General features: G+C 38.7%; 2 protein-coding genes across 2 annotated transcripts in view; both read right to left on the bottom strand.

Moving 5' to 3' along the window:
* LOC127229608 (zinc finger protein with KRAB and SCAN domains 8) overlaps positions 1-7,558 on the bottom strand; it is a 26,178-nt gene extending 18,620 nt beyond the window's left edge. Inside the window, exons 1-3 of the mRNA XM_051194686.1 lie at positions 7,272-7,558; positions 2,990-3,488; positions 1,677-1,845 (exon numbers count right to left, since the gene is read on the bottom strand). Of these exons, the coding sequence (XP_051050643.1) occupies positions 1,677-1,845; positions 2,990-3,406 (586 nt within the window). The 5' untranslated portion in view covers positions 3,407-3,488; positions 7,272-7,558. The remainder of the gene's footprint in view (positions 1-1,676; positions 1,846-2,989; positions 3,489-7,271) is intronic.
* LOC127229607 (putative olfactory receptor 1F12P) lies at positions 7,470-14,791 on the bottom strand. Its single transcript, XM_051194685.1, has 4 exons — positions 13,844-14,791; positions 13,156-13,250; positions 8,937-9,065; positions 7,470-7,557 (listed from the first exon to the last, which is right to left on the bottom strand). The coding sequence occupies exons 1-4, from the start codon at positions 14,762-14,764 to the stop codon at positions 7,470-7,472; spliced, it is 1,233 nt and encodes a 410-aa protein (XP_051050642.1). The 5' UTR covers positions 14,765-14,791.

Below are 14,791 nucleotides of genomic sequence, written 5' to 3'. Positions count from 1 at the left end.
GGGCTAGAATAATGGCTCAGTGGTAAAGTGCTTGCTGTGGAAGTAAGAGGACATAAGTTCAGAGTCCCATCACCTACATAAAAGTCCTATGTCTCGAGCCCCAGTGTTGGGGGTTGGAAAAGAACAGAGACAGGTAGATACTTAGGGTTGGTAGGTCAGGTAGTCTAGCTGAAACATGGTAGACCTACGTGTTCAAGGAAAGATTCCATCTCACAAAAAAATAAAGTAGAGGGGCCAGAGAGAGCTTGAGGGGTAAAAGTACTTTCCATATAAGCCTAATGGCTCAAGTTCAATTCCTGGAACCTATGGTGGATAGACAACAGCAACTCTTGAAGAAAGTTGTTCTCTGACCTCCAGGTGTATGTCTGAGTACACACACTAGTAAAAATAATACAAGTAAGGTAGGGAGAAACAGAAGACACCCAACATGTCTCCACATGAGCATCCAGGGGTAAGCTAGAAGGGAAAAAAGTAATGTTTTCTCTTAAGATTAACAATGTAACAGCATAGAAGTAATGGCCAAGAAATTGCTGGTTTAGTAATAATCTCTGACTCAGTTAAGAAGCATCAACAAAGGGAAAAAAAATTAAACCTCCTGTTTTAGTAACACGTATGATAAAGATATTTACACACCTCCATGGGAATTTCCTCCTAGATTACTTAATTATAAAGGGAAGAATAGTAACTTTACAGTGATTAGTCTAGCAAGATTAGTCTTAAGTCATCAACGATAACATCACAATAGGTCAATTTCTGGAGTGTTCTTGCCAAATATATACAAGTTGAACCTAAATATGAGAAACTATCAAACAAACCTAATCTATAACCATTCTAATTCTAATCTATGTACTTCAAAACTGTTAAAGTCATGAAAAGAAAGACTAAGAAATAATGCCCAAAGTGCCAAATTAAAGGAGATTGAAGAGATTTATGACTAAATGCATGATCGTCATAGGGTGGGCTCTGGACCAGAAAAACAAAACAAAACAGACAACTAGCAAAACATGAGTATGAGCTATGGATTGGATCAGTACCACACCAGCACCACAATTTCTAACTATGTCATCTTACTGTGGTTATTGGAAATGTTCTCATTAAAAGAAAGACATGCTGTTATGACATTAGAAATATATAAAAAAGATGTCTGCTGTAAATGTACTGGAGTAACAAAGTTCTCTGTTTATAAGTTTACCATTAGAACTGATTGTCTACTGTCTTCTGGGCATGATATGGCCATTGTTCCCCTGAACCCTCAGCTGCTTGGCTGGATGCATAAGACCCATTAACTTTTGCCACACAGTGAGGAAGGATCACAAGCTCCCTCCCCCCAATACCATGTAGGGGAATTAAGTAGTGCTAAGAGCTTTTTTCAGTAGTGTAGCTGCTGCTAAGCTACTCATGTTCCTATTTAAAAAAAAAAAAAAAAAAAAAATCCTTTATCCTATCCCTAATTAAACTCATTGGTTCACAAGTTAGTCTTCAATAAAGTTGTTTCTTTGTTGTTTCCTTCGTGCCCAACCTGGGGTGAACAGATGTTTATCTCTACAGGAAAAGTTCATAGACTACTTCTATGAACATTTAAAAGCAGAAGATTGGGTCTACTCAAACACAGATGCTAGTTCCTGAATGAGACAGGTACTCCAAATGTAAGTCTCTTTTCTTTCTACTTTCCTTACCCTTATAAGTGAAATCTGGTCTTTCTCCTCTGTCCTGTGGCTTCTGGGGCACTGGAGATTTATGTTTGATTGCCATTGGTTGGAGTTGAGTGCTTTGAGGTTCTGGTGCAGCTTCTGAAGAAATGACTTCTTCCCAGAGTACTCTGTGCCCATGTGTACGAGCTGAGACCTAGAAACAATGGGACAACTGATTTACAAAGAATTCCACTGGAGAGATGAAGTAGTAATAGAGTCAATTGGCCTTTGATGGGTTTTTGTATTTGGGAAAGCATGCAGTATAATCTCATTTACTTTCTAGGGCAACAAGAAACACTACATTAGCAAGAGAAGGGACTTTTTTTCTACTCAGTACTAAAGAAAGGACTTCTGTTGATGTTTCTCTACTACATCAAACACCGATATCTGTGCTACAACTCTAGGACAGAAAATAACAAGAGAATGAATAATGAAGAAAACTAAAACAGGGCCATACAATACCAGAACACTCTTTTGACAAGGAACTAGGAAGCCTATAACCTGGTAAGCAGGCATCTTTTAACTATTCAGGCAAGGCAAGAAGACAAAGAGAACAGTTTAGCAAGTTGGGCTTTAATTGTTTTGTCACAGCACCTTCCCCTACCACACACAGCAATGCACCTAGCACCTAGGACTCACACTTGCATTACATTTCTCTCCCCTTAATAACCATGAAACCAAGACAGCTTGTACCCAGTCATATCTGAGTAAAGAAGGTAGGGGGCCAAGGTTGATGTTGGGTGCATGAGCAAAGAACCATGCTTATTATGCCTGCTAGCAAACTATTTTTTTTTTTTTCTCTCAAACTTCATAAAAAGAAGCTCCAAATAACTGGGGCCCTTGAATACTCTCACTCAAGCGACCTGTCATTATTGAATGTCTTTCTTGCTTTGTACTATTGTTCTACCACTGAATAAAGTTTCCTTGCTACTTGTACAATTTGCATGGGTTCTTTATTTGAATTCCTTATATAAGAGGTCAAAAATGTGAAACATCTGACCTAAACCCTGACCACTAGTATACTCCATGGGTACTACAGAAGAAAAATAATGTAAGTTCCTTGTATATCATGGTTCCATTTAGCAAGCAAGGGCAATAATACATACAACTGTAGGGATCTTAGGATAAAAAATGGATTCTATCATTTACAAAACTACAAGTGCAACACATAGCACATGAAATAATTTTCATCCACATTTAACAGAAACCAATACACAGAATTTATTCCTCAAAGTGAAGCCAATGTCTTCTTACCCAGCTTCTAGGAATTCACAGTCACGGCATGCACAGTTACTTACTGGCTGTCCTAGGATATTAATCTGCCTTTCCAAGTCCTCCAACAGGGTCACCACCTCCTCTCCATTTTCTAATTGGTGTTCTTTAACCAGAGTCTGCAGCTCCCCTGGCAGGATGGTCAGGAACTGCTCCAGCACCAGCAGCTCCAGGATCTGTTCCTTGCTGTTCAAGTCTGGCCGTAGCCACTGATGGCAAAGTGCACGGAGCTGTATCAGAGCTTCCCGGGGTCCTAATGTCTCCTGGTAGCATAACTGCCTGAAGCGCAGGCGGAACAGTTCTTGGCCAGGTATATTATTTTCATGCACACTAGATTCCTCATCCCAACCATGATCCTCCTCTATCTTGACAATGACAAGATCCTCTTCAGGAGCCTGATCTGGTGGAGATGGGGCTGAAGGCTTTCTTGATTCTGCAGCCATTTAGGGCCAGAAAAGCTTAAAAGGCCCTTTCCTTTACCTTCTATACCTTCTTAAAAGTCTTCAGTGGACCTCCAGGGCACTTCTTCCAGAACAGAAAATGATAAATATGTTAAGGTATGGCAAAAGTTTTAGTAACTTACCCAGATACCTCAATAAGGTCTCCTAAACAATTTTCCATGACAAACACACCCAGGGTACAAATCCTTCCTTTTGGCTTCTTGTTTAGGATTGTGGAGGATAGAGATTCAACCTAACTGAAATTCTGTACTTAATACCAGGCAATTCTCAGTATCACTCACTAAACTACTCGTAGCACCTTGTACACCTCCCACTCTCAACTTTTTTTTTTTTTTTTTTTTTGTATCTCAGATCTCAACCTTGTTCTTATTAACAGATGAGGTAAGTTTCTCTACCCTCTACTTCAAGAACCTTTTTAACTCTTTCTCTTTATTACCTAAGACTCAGCATCCTACTATCGCTCCCTATCTTCTCCTTCCCTACACCTGCCTGGTTTCAGGGCTAACTCTTGGACTCCACCTCTTAAAAATCTATTTGAAACACTGGATCTGCAAAGAACCAGGATATCATATTAACATCTACAATGGCCAAATCTAAACTCACATACCAATGACCTTCCAGAATGTTACAGAAATAAAATATAGTAGTGTTTGAGTTTGACATCTTTCACTTAGCACAAGACACCTGATATTAATTAATCAATGTTGTGTCTGTTTATTCTTACATAAATGAGAATTTATCTATTCCCCACCAGTTGTTTCCTATGATTATGTGCACACATATTCTTCTTGTATGCAGTTTTAATTCACTGGGGTAACTTATTTTCTTAGTAATATCGTTGAACACATGTATATTTTGATGAAGTGTCTATTTAAAAATTTTGGCTCACCTTGCTTTTTTTGTTAGTCTCATTCTATAACCAAAGAGCAGCAAACCTGTGATTTTCCCACCTCAACTTCCTAAGTGCTGGGACTTGATTTATGTATTTATTTAACTTGTTTCGACTATAGACAGGGTTTTATCGTAGCCTAGTCTAGCCTGGAACCTAATGTGTAGCCCAAACTGATCTTTAAGTTGTGATCCTCTTGCCTCTATCTCTCAAATATTAGGATTACACGCATGTGTCATCATGCTTTACCCAGTACTATTTTGTAATTGAGGTTTTATATTGTTTGTAAGATTTGAGAACTCCTTACATATTCTGGATACAAGAGATATGTGATCTAGAAATATTGACTCCCTTCTATTTTTAAAATAATGGCCTTTGAAGAAATTTATACTTTTTTTGGAGCACAAGTTATCAAAGTTCTTAAGAATTGTACTTTTGAGCTGGGCATTGGTGGCAGAGGCAGGCGGATCTCTGAGAGTTCGAAGCCAGCCTGGTTTACAGAGCTTGTTCCAGGACAGGCTCCAAAGAAATGCCTGCTTAACCTCAAATCACAAAGATTTTCTTCTAAAGGTTTATAGTTTTAGGTTTTACTTTTAAGTTCTATGGTTGCTGGGAGCCTTGTGACTTCTTTGGGGGACAAGGCCTGAGAATAGCATGAACAATTTCTCCTTTTGGCAAGGCTTGGTAGAATTTAACCCATTTTTGGCAAGGCCAATGGATAGTTTGCTGTATAATTCTGGGAATGACCTCAGGAGCATATGTGCTACTTGCTCTCCTCGCTTTCCTTACACTAATCATATTGCTGGCTACTCCAGTTCCACTTTCTTAAAGGCATAAATGAAATGGCTATTCCATTAGGAAAACTTTCCCCTAATGACTCTCCTCTTGGTAAGCCAAAGGAGATGTTAAAAATATACAGTGGATCTGTTTCAGTTTCCAAAGCCTTTGATGTTTCAGGTGTGACCAAGAACAGGATGTTGCCTTTCCAATGCACTGGCCTGAGTCAGACAAGTTCTTGACAATATTACAAATTTGCTTAATTGTCCTGAGAGAAAGATTCTAACTACAAGAGTCTAAGAGTAATGTAAATGAATAGATGATATCAAGAGTTAATGGGAAAAGTTTAAGAACAGGGAATGAAGCAGACTCACAGAAACCCACAATGCCCTCATTTCTATAACTGTACCAATACTGTAGGAGACAACACTGTAGGAAGCTGAGAGGAAGGGGACATGAGAACAAGAGATAAGCAATGTCAACTACTAAGAGTAAGCTTTTAAGTTATGTAGTTTATAGGATGATCTGTGATAGAGTAATAGAGAATGAAGAATGAAGTGATTCAGCCTTGGTTGATAAGTTGATTGTGAGAGTTTAGACTTGATTAGAGGCAAACATTAACCCTAGAAGCTAAAATTCCCTTTCACTTTGCATGATGATGTAACTGCAAATGCTGCCAACTGGGTACACTGTCCTACCTGTAGGTGTGTCTAGTTAGAAAAATTCCTTTGTTGCTTGTTACACTGCCTATGCTTTTAACATTAGAGCTATGAACTAAGTAGATAATGGTTACCAGGGGGAACACTGGGGGATGGAAGAAGAATGAGACAAGGAAACAAATCTGCAATTATAATAATTATTATTGGAAACTTAAGGAAGCAAATATGATTGTAAAACTATTCATGCAAACTATTGAAATTGTACAAATAAAAAAGCTTACATTACTGGGGGCCACTTGTTTGAAATGGAGATTTCTTCCTTTACCAATAAGCTTTTTCCCCCTCAATATTAAAGCCAGAGCTGAGTAAAAAATTAGACCTCTTATCCTCCTCTATAATAATTTTGTGCATACAAACTGCAATGTTGGTAAGCACCTATAGACAAAAACTGACCCTTCCATATTATCCTTAAAGAACAACCTGTCAGGTTTATCAACTTGAGAATGTAAAAGGCAACAATCTTATGCTTCTTCTGGATCTAAAATGTTCAAGTCTTCACAACAAAGAAAGGACAACTTAACAAATAATACTGGCTTTTTAATAGGTGTAGGAGAAGTACTTTCCCATCAGATTAGGTTGAACTTGAGAAACATCTTGTTACTGAGTGCAAACCAGGAAAGACAATCTCCAGGCTTTAGATATCAAGGAAAAGTAAAAGAAACAAACACTATGCTTTGTAGTTATCTCAGATTGCATCCACTGAATATTTATCTTTTGGAGATTTCTAAAGTTATTTTAATAGAGGTTTAAGCATGGGAGTTAAGAGAAATGGCACTTAGGAGAGGGCCAGAAACAAGTGTGGGCATGAGCTCCTCAAAGGCCGCTGCTTTGATGAATGCTTTTAAGGTTCACCATATTCTTATATCTAACCACAAGAGGAACTCAAAACGTCTCCTTCACTAAAATAGTGACTGTTGCATAACTACACTTCATTGAATTTGTCAAACACAAAGTATGTTGTCAAGTGGTGGTCAACATCTTACAAGTCTGACAAAGATTACAAAGACTTTTTTAGAAATGAGAAGTTTCAAGCATCTCGTTCAGTTAGCTTTAATAAATTAAGTAAGCAGAGTATTCTGAATTCGGTTTAATTTTGTTACCCCGGAATTACTGTATTTCTTTCTTTTACACACAACTGCCCAGTTATCACATCAACCATTTGCTGAGCAGGAAAAAAAAAGTAACAAAATAAATAAACGGTTTCCATGAGAAACAGAAGCTTTAAAAGAAAGCGGTATCTTTAAAAAATGAATTTTGAGAACGAAAGGCAGAAAATTGCTGAGTTGATACACGGGCCGGCTTTGCAGGGAAGAGCGTCTGCACTGCAGCACACGGCTGGCGACTGGCGATGAAAGGAGGGTGGACCCCGTAGGAAGTTGGGGCCGGTGTCGGCCTGCTCAGCGGGCGCAGGCCCTCTGCCGACCCGCTCCCCGCGCGCCCCTGCTCGGCCGAGCGCACTCACCGAGAGCTCCGCACGCTGCCCGAGGGCGGAAGGCGGCACAGCGCGGACCGGGAAGAGCGCGAGGAGACGCGACGGACACCGAACCCAGGCGGGACCCCTCCAGCCGTTAACTTCTAAACCCTCGGAGCCGCAGAACCGGCCAGCACGCATCTTGCCCCCACAGCCACTTCCGGAAGCTCTCTAGGAAGCCCGGAGGTCTTACAGCTCTATGGTCGGTCCGCGAAGGGCTGGAGCGCCGCGCCTCCTGGCTGTCAGAAGCTCCAGGTGGATGGCTTTGCTGTTGGGACTGTGGACATCCCGACGAGTATCAATACCTTTATGTCACCCAAGCTTTTGCCTGGCCAGTCTCGGGCTTTAACTGGCAAAGGTAAGGATTGGGTGGCTGATCGCAGATCTTGGCTGGGCTCAGGAGGGCGCTTACTATGCCTAACGAATTTCTCTTTACTCCTCTCAGATCACCTGTGCTTAGATTCCTGTTAATGCTCATGAATTACTCCCAACATTCATTTCAAATTAAAGAATATAAGCCTTTACAGTACCTGAAAAGAGTAGTACATCTTACATTATAGAGTTCACAGTGACCACTGCTTTCCCCTTGACTGATACTCTTACCATTGGAAACGACAAAAGTTCCACAAAATTACCACACCCCGTCTTAAGGTCTAAAGAGGATATTTAGGCTATTAATAATGGTGGGAAACAATCAACAGTGATTTACTTTTTACTTTCAAAATTGACTTTTTATCTATTTTAAGTTGTCAAAACAGAGCTGGTGGGTCTCAGATATCATCTGGGGGAAATGAAGCAGAAGAAATTTTAGTGTTTTGCCCAGTGTCATGTATTGAATGGCCAAGCGAAAACCTAGAACAGATGGTAGAACTCAAGGCCAACCAGGAATCCGCAAGCTTGGGACACAAATGAACAATGAAAAGGCTTGTCTTTCTTTCCTTCTTTCCTTCCTTCCTTCCTTCCTTCCTTCCTTCCTTCCTCCCTTTCTTTTTTCTCCCTCCATTTTAAAGACAAAGTCTATTTGTAACCCTAGCTGGCCTCAAATTCAGGGAAAATCTCTTGCTTTACCTTCCTAAGTGTTGGGATTATAAACATAAGACAACACACTAGGTTAAAAGTTTTTTGAAGTAACAGTTGATACTTCTTTCAAAACTGAACTATATTAAAAGGGAATATTTTACTTATATTCTTTGGTTAGAATTTTTAAAAGATGACAAATTTTGCCCACATTAAGAATACTCATGGACTCTAAGGTACACTTTGATCAGTAATTAGGCCTGAGCATTAAGGAACTTTTGGTAATAGAACTTATTTACTATATGAATTCTCTAATGTTCAAGAGCTGAATTTACACACAGGTCTACCACACTTACTGCACCCATATGGTTTTCAGTTGTGTGGATTCTTTGATGTTGAATAATAGCTGGGTGCTCACAGAGATCTTTTCCACACTCCCTACATCTACAGGGCTTTGCTCCAGTGTATACTCTAGAATGTTCAACAAGATGTGATAATTGAATGAAGGCCCCCCCCCACATTTATTACATTAGTAGGGCTGCTCCCCAGTGTAACTTCTTCTCTGAGCTACTACTGAAAGTTCTGTCACATTCACCACATTTTTATTGTCTTCTTTCCCTCTGTCGTCATTTTGATCACCTTCCATTTTCAACAGCATCTTTGGATTCAGGGTGCTGAGAGCTATCTTTGCTAAGTCTGTTGATAACCCCAAGAAATTCTATATCTGTGGGCATATCTTCCTTCTGTAATGACTCTTCATTCTCAGAACTGGTTTTATCACCAGTAATAAAGAGTACACAAAAAGATACTATTCTAGGGTTGAGAAATAAAAAGTCTATGGAAGAAATAATGTATAAATATGAAATAATAAAAACAAAATATATTATCACATATTTGGTACTATTTTGGTTTTAGTAATATTCTAGCATACTGTCTCAATATTGAAAACAAATACCAAAAAGTTTGAAAGGGAAATAGAAGAAGAATAATTTATTTGAGAATTTGTTGAGAGGAAAAGGTTAAATATGGATCAAGGGATTATCTAGCAATACTGCATTGTGGGAAACGGAGAGAATGTAAATATGCCAAGTATATAGAGGGGCAGCAAGGCCAGAGGAAAATGAGACAGAGAGACTGCTGGACAGAGGACAATGGGGGACAGAAAGATCAAAGGATAATGAAACCAACTGTAGAAGAGAGGATAAAGATATAGAGTATCTTCAATGCTTTCCAGGATTGATCAATGTATTGATTTTATAATTGACAATACTAAGAATGCCACTTTGCATATAGTACAAAATAGAATAAGTATGGTTGGGGCCATTTCAGAAATTGTTGGGAATTCTGTCTTAATCACAAATAAAAATCCATTTAATGATTTTGTTTTTCTTTATAACACAGTTCCATTGTAGTTCAGGTTGGCTTCAAAGTATGTATTTGAAGATGGCCATGAACTCTTTATATCCTCCTGCCTCTACTCCTGAAATGTTGGGATTACAGGTGTGCCTCATCATGCCTGACCCACATAACAGTTTTTAAAAACATGACTCAAGTCAACAACTGAAACAGAAAGTTAAAAAATCAAACATTCTAACTTGATACAACCAAAGATATACAATACCATTGATTTGATACATGCTGAGGAACAATGGCAGGCAAATGTAAAAACATACTTTGTTTTCCATAATTAAATTATTTTTCTATGAAAACTTTGTATGTGTAGTAGAAATTCTGAGATCTATAAGATGCAATAGCATTATTTTTGAGATGAGGTGCAGTGTTTATTGTCATTGCATGGTTTGATGACATGCACAGTGCTCATGTTGTGTGTTCAGAAGCACATCTGCAGGGACATCATGTATTACACACAGGCAAATGCCAGAAATGTTTTGGATTTATTAGTTTACTGAGAGATCCACCCAGCCTCACTGTGACGCTGCGCACAAATGAGCATGGTCACAGGTGCATAGGTAGGCGTGTGGTATTTGGTCTGGGGTCTGGACAGGCTTGCTCTCTCTTGCTCCAGATCCAGTCAAGGAGGGCAGCCAGGTGTGGGTCCTCGGAGCAGGGACTTGGTGGCGGTCATCTGCATCGTGTGTAAGTGATTTCTCCCCAAATAAAATTATATTAATCTATATTTGACCCAGTCCTGTGAATCTTGTACTTTGCACCAGTTATTTATTTCACATTACCTGTTTGACTTTGAATTCTCACTTGTTACATGTTCACAAGTCTTTGGGTTATAACACTGAATCTTTTTGAATACAGACACTTGTACTTTTGTGGGGATTTTGATTTTTGAGACAGTGTGATACTCTGTGTTGTCCACACTGGCCCGCAACTCTTGATCTCTCTGCCTTATCTATTAGTATTCTACAATTGCACGTTTGGTTCACCATGCTCACCCCGTTTGTACTTTTATTAGTGCTAAGTCACTCATCATGAAATCCACTAGAAATATTCTTGTTTGCATGTACTTGTCAACTCAGAGTTACATATTTTTTTTTCTTTGACAACCCAGTAGTTGAAAAAAAGTCCTAATTATGTCTTCTTCCCTTTTCAACTTTCTGCTACAAATATTATTCAATGCCTTCTATGCCAGATACTATTCTGAAAAGTAGAACTAGTTTTGAGCAGAACAATGTGTGCTTACTTTCATGGAATTTATAGTGTGTCTGTGTGTACTGGACATTATTTTATTACTGCACTTCTACCATAAGGAAGTATTACTGGGTCTAATCTTGTGATAGTCTCAGTATGGATTATCATAGTGTCTCTAATTTCAAGGTGGTAAACAGACATGCCATACCCAAAGGACAGAGTTCCTTAACCTTTTTGACACTCTTGCTAATTTCATGACTAAATTTCAATTCTATTTTAAAGGTGGATCACACATGTTGCATACTCTAAAGGCTTTCTCTGACTACCTTCTCCCCATTATATAACTTATTAGTATGTTTATTTTCTGCCTTTGGCACAGCTATTTCTATGAAAGCACTAATTGTATCTACTTTCCTCACTATTGCTACTCCTTACACAAAGTGATACACAAAATGATATATTATTTACTGAATGATGAGTGATTTAATATTTCTAGGAAATCCAGTGTCAACACTAATCACAATCCTTTTGCTGTTGAGAGTCCCAGAGTCACCCATAAATTGCGTTTCCCTGGGTTAAGGCTGGAGATATATTACATGCTTAGGTAGATATGGAGGCAGTGTTGTCTTAGAAAACCCTCCCAGAACATTAACCCAGGCTGAATCCCAAAACTGTAGGCTTATCTGGGCACCTGACTAACCAACAGTGCACATGGTCCCCAGGGAATTTTCCATAATGTACAGGACCCAGTTGCATGGTATAAAAATACCTGCAGTGGAAACAGGATAGAAGCTTATCCATGGAGAGAAAGCTAAATTGCAAACTTCAGTAGGCCGCCATAAAGTCCTTATTCTATTTCTGCTAGTTGTTTGTAAGCTCTTGATTTAATGATGTTACTTTTGCTTGTTCTTTAAATCATGGCACTCCCATCGTTTCTGCTGTATGTTGCAAACTCCTGATTTGAAAGTCATTTACTATTTTCTACTTGCTATTCATCCTTTTACTTTTGCTTGCTGTATCATTAATAAACTCATTCAATTGAAATTGCAAGACTGACTATCATAGATCATTGTATGTACATATAGAACATCTGGTTCTATGAATCTACTTGTAATATATGCAGAAACATTTCTTCAAGTAGGACTACTGGGTGGAGCATATAAGTACCAAACCTGTGTCTTATAGAATGTCTGTCTAATTTGTGATCTAATTGTTCAGGTTTAAGCAATAGTATTTAATACTCTCTTTAATGGTTGGCTTGAAAGATTTATTATTATTTTTAATTAAATAGGTATGCTAAATTATTATGATTACTAATGAAACTAGATATTTAAAAATATTTCTGGCTAGTGGGATGTGATGTGCATGTCTTTAGTCTCAGTACTGAGGAGACAGAGGTAGGCAGACCTCTGCGAGTTTGAGGCCAACATGATTTACATAGTTAGTTCCAGGTCAGCCAGGGCTATGTAGTAAGAGCCTGTCTCAAAATATTTATTTCCATTCTATATATTTCCATTACTATGGCATAATTGTTTGTATCTTTTGTTCATTTTTCTATTGGCTTCTTTAAACTTTTAACAATGAATAGTGTCAATATCTATTTCATTAATTCTTGTAACACAGGGTCTCATGTAACCTAAGTTGTTCACAGACTCACTCTGTAGCTCAGATGCTCCTGCCTCAGCCTCTCTAGTACTGAGATTACAGATAATAGTCACCATATATATAGACCAGGTTGGTCTTGAACTCACAGAGACCCTCCTGCCCCTGCCTCCTAAGTGCTGGGCTCCATGAGACCCTGGCCCTAGTTTTGCATTTTTATACAAGAGAATGATGTGTGCAACATCATCCAAAAATATATGGCACCCTAATATATAAAGCATATATAAAATGAAAATATATTTAAAAAGTATATATTTACATAAAATATATATTTATAAAGTACAAATATATAAATTAAATATAAAGCAACCTAAGGACTATCCAATCACCATTTTCACCAATCTCTTAGGTGGACTAAGATACAGGTTAGTTTATTCAACAACATTATTTTTAAATGCCATGTTCCTGCCTACACCTCTTGCCTACATGCTTAGAATATTCTTATCATTCCTATATAAAGTTGGCTACCATGAGTGCACATTATAGATATTATGTTTGTTGCTTTCATAGGTTTCTAACTCTTTCTGCCAATGTATAATATTTCCTTTTTGCCTTCTTGATGATTCAGATTAAGTGCTGTCTCTTGCAACTTCACCTGATTTCTTTGACCTCACCGATCTCTTCATCCTTTGACTTCATATTGTCCTTCCAGTATGAGCCTTTCATAACAGTGTCTTTATTTTTTAATGCCTTTTTATGCAGGACAATTTGGTTACAGAATGGAAAGGAGCCATTCTGTACCCCCTGTGGCATATACCCCTATTAATTTAGACTGTTCTCGTCCTTCCTTCCTTCCTTTTCTCCCTCCCTCCCTCCCTCCCTCCCTCCCTTTCTTCCTTCCTATTTTTTTTTTCTTTTGAGACAAGATATCATTATATAGCTTGATCTGGAACTCGATATATAGACAAGGCTGGCTTCATACCCTTAATGATCCTTCTGCCTCTGTCTCCTGAAATCTGGGATTACATGCGTGTACCACCACACCTGACAATTTAGGCTGTTTTAATGATACAGTCAAATGTTAATTTCATATTTTATTGTGACTTTTCAGGGCTTTAAGATCTACATATTTGTCTGTAGCAATAAAATATTATGGTGTTCAAATGGATAAGATCTGTGGTTATGTCAGTTTTAGAATTGTGTAGCAAATTGGGGTTGATGACAAGTTTCATTAAGTATTTAATGATAGCTTTTAAAGGACAATAAAAATAATGATGTCACCAGGCTTTCCTGCCCATTGAACTCCTCTTAGAGCAGTGTAAATCACTAGAAAAGCATCTTGCCTGGCCAAGAGTCTTTATAAAAGTCCCCTTCAGCTCACTGTTTCTTAAGCTGTAAATGAAAGGATTCAATACAGGGGCTACAACCATGAAAATCACTGAAGCCGCTGAATCTTTTTCATTTGAATGGTTGGATGAAGGGCTCATATAGATTCCTGCGATAGCACCATAGAAAAGAATAACCAAGGCAAGGTGAGATCCACAGGTTGAGAATGCCTTGAGTTTTCCTTGAATAGAATTAATTTTCATCACAGCAGAGACAATGCGACCATAGGATGCTAAGATACACACTGATGGTACCACAAAGATCAGTCCCACCACAAACAGAACCATCAATTGATTGAGACTGGTATCAGAACAGGAGAGAGGGAGGAGAGAATTGATGTCACAGAAGAAATGGTGGATGATGTTTTTAGAGCAGAAATGCAATTGGGCCATCAAGAGGGTATGCAAGAGAGGATTCAAAGTGGCAATGAGCCAAGACAAAGCTACCAGAGAGGTGCAGAGGCGTGGGGTCATAATTGTTGTATAGTGCAAAGGATGGCAGATGGCTACATAACGGTCATATGCCATCACAGTGAGAAGAAAATTGTCCATGTTAGCAAACATCATACAGAAATACATCTGAGCCAGGCATCCAGGGTAGGAGATGGATTGCGACTTGGTTTGGATGTTCAGTAGCATCTTGGGCACTGTAGCTGAAGGAAGGCAGAGGTCTACCAAGGACAAATTGGCAAGGAAAAAATACATAGGTGTGTGGAGATGATTGTTTGAGCCAATGGCTAGCAAGATCAGTAGATTTCCAAATAGTCCTGTTAAGTAGAGACAAAGGAAGAGTGCAAAGAGGAGCCCTTGCTGCCCTGGCCAACTCGAGAAGCCCAGAAGGAGAAACTCAGAGATGCTAGTTTGGTTTTCCATTTCCATGTGATGTACCCGTATGAAGAACTGTAG

The sequence above is a fragment of the Phodopus roborovskii genome, unplaced genomic scaffold, assembly GCF_943737965.1.
Source record: "Phodopus roborovskii unplaced genomic scaffold, PHOROB, whole genome shotgun sequence".
NCBI classification, from domain to species: domain Eukaryota; kingdom Metazoa; phylum Chordata; class Mammalia; order Rodentia; family Cricetidae; genus Phodopus; species Phodopus roborovskii.
The sequence above is the reverse complement of the archived record's forward strand: the minus strand, read 5'-3'. Positions and strand labels throughout refer to the sequence as shown.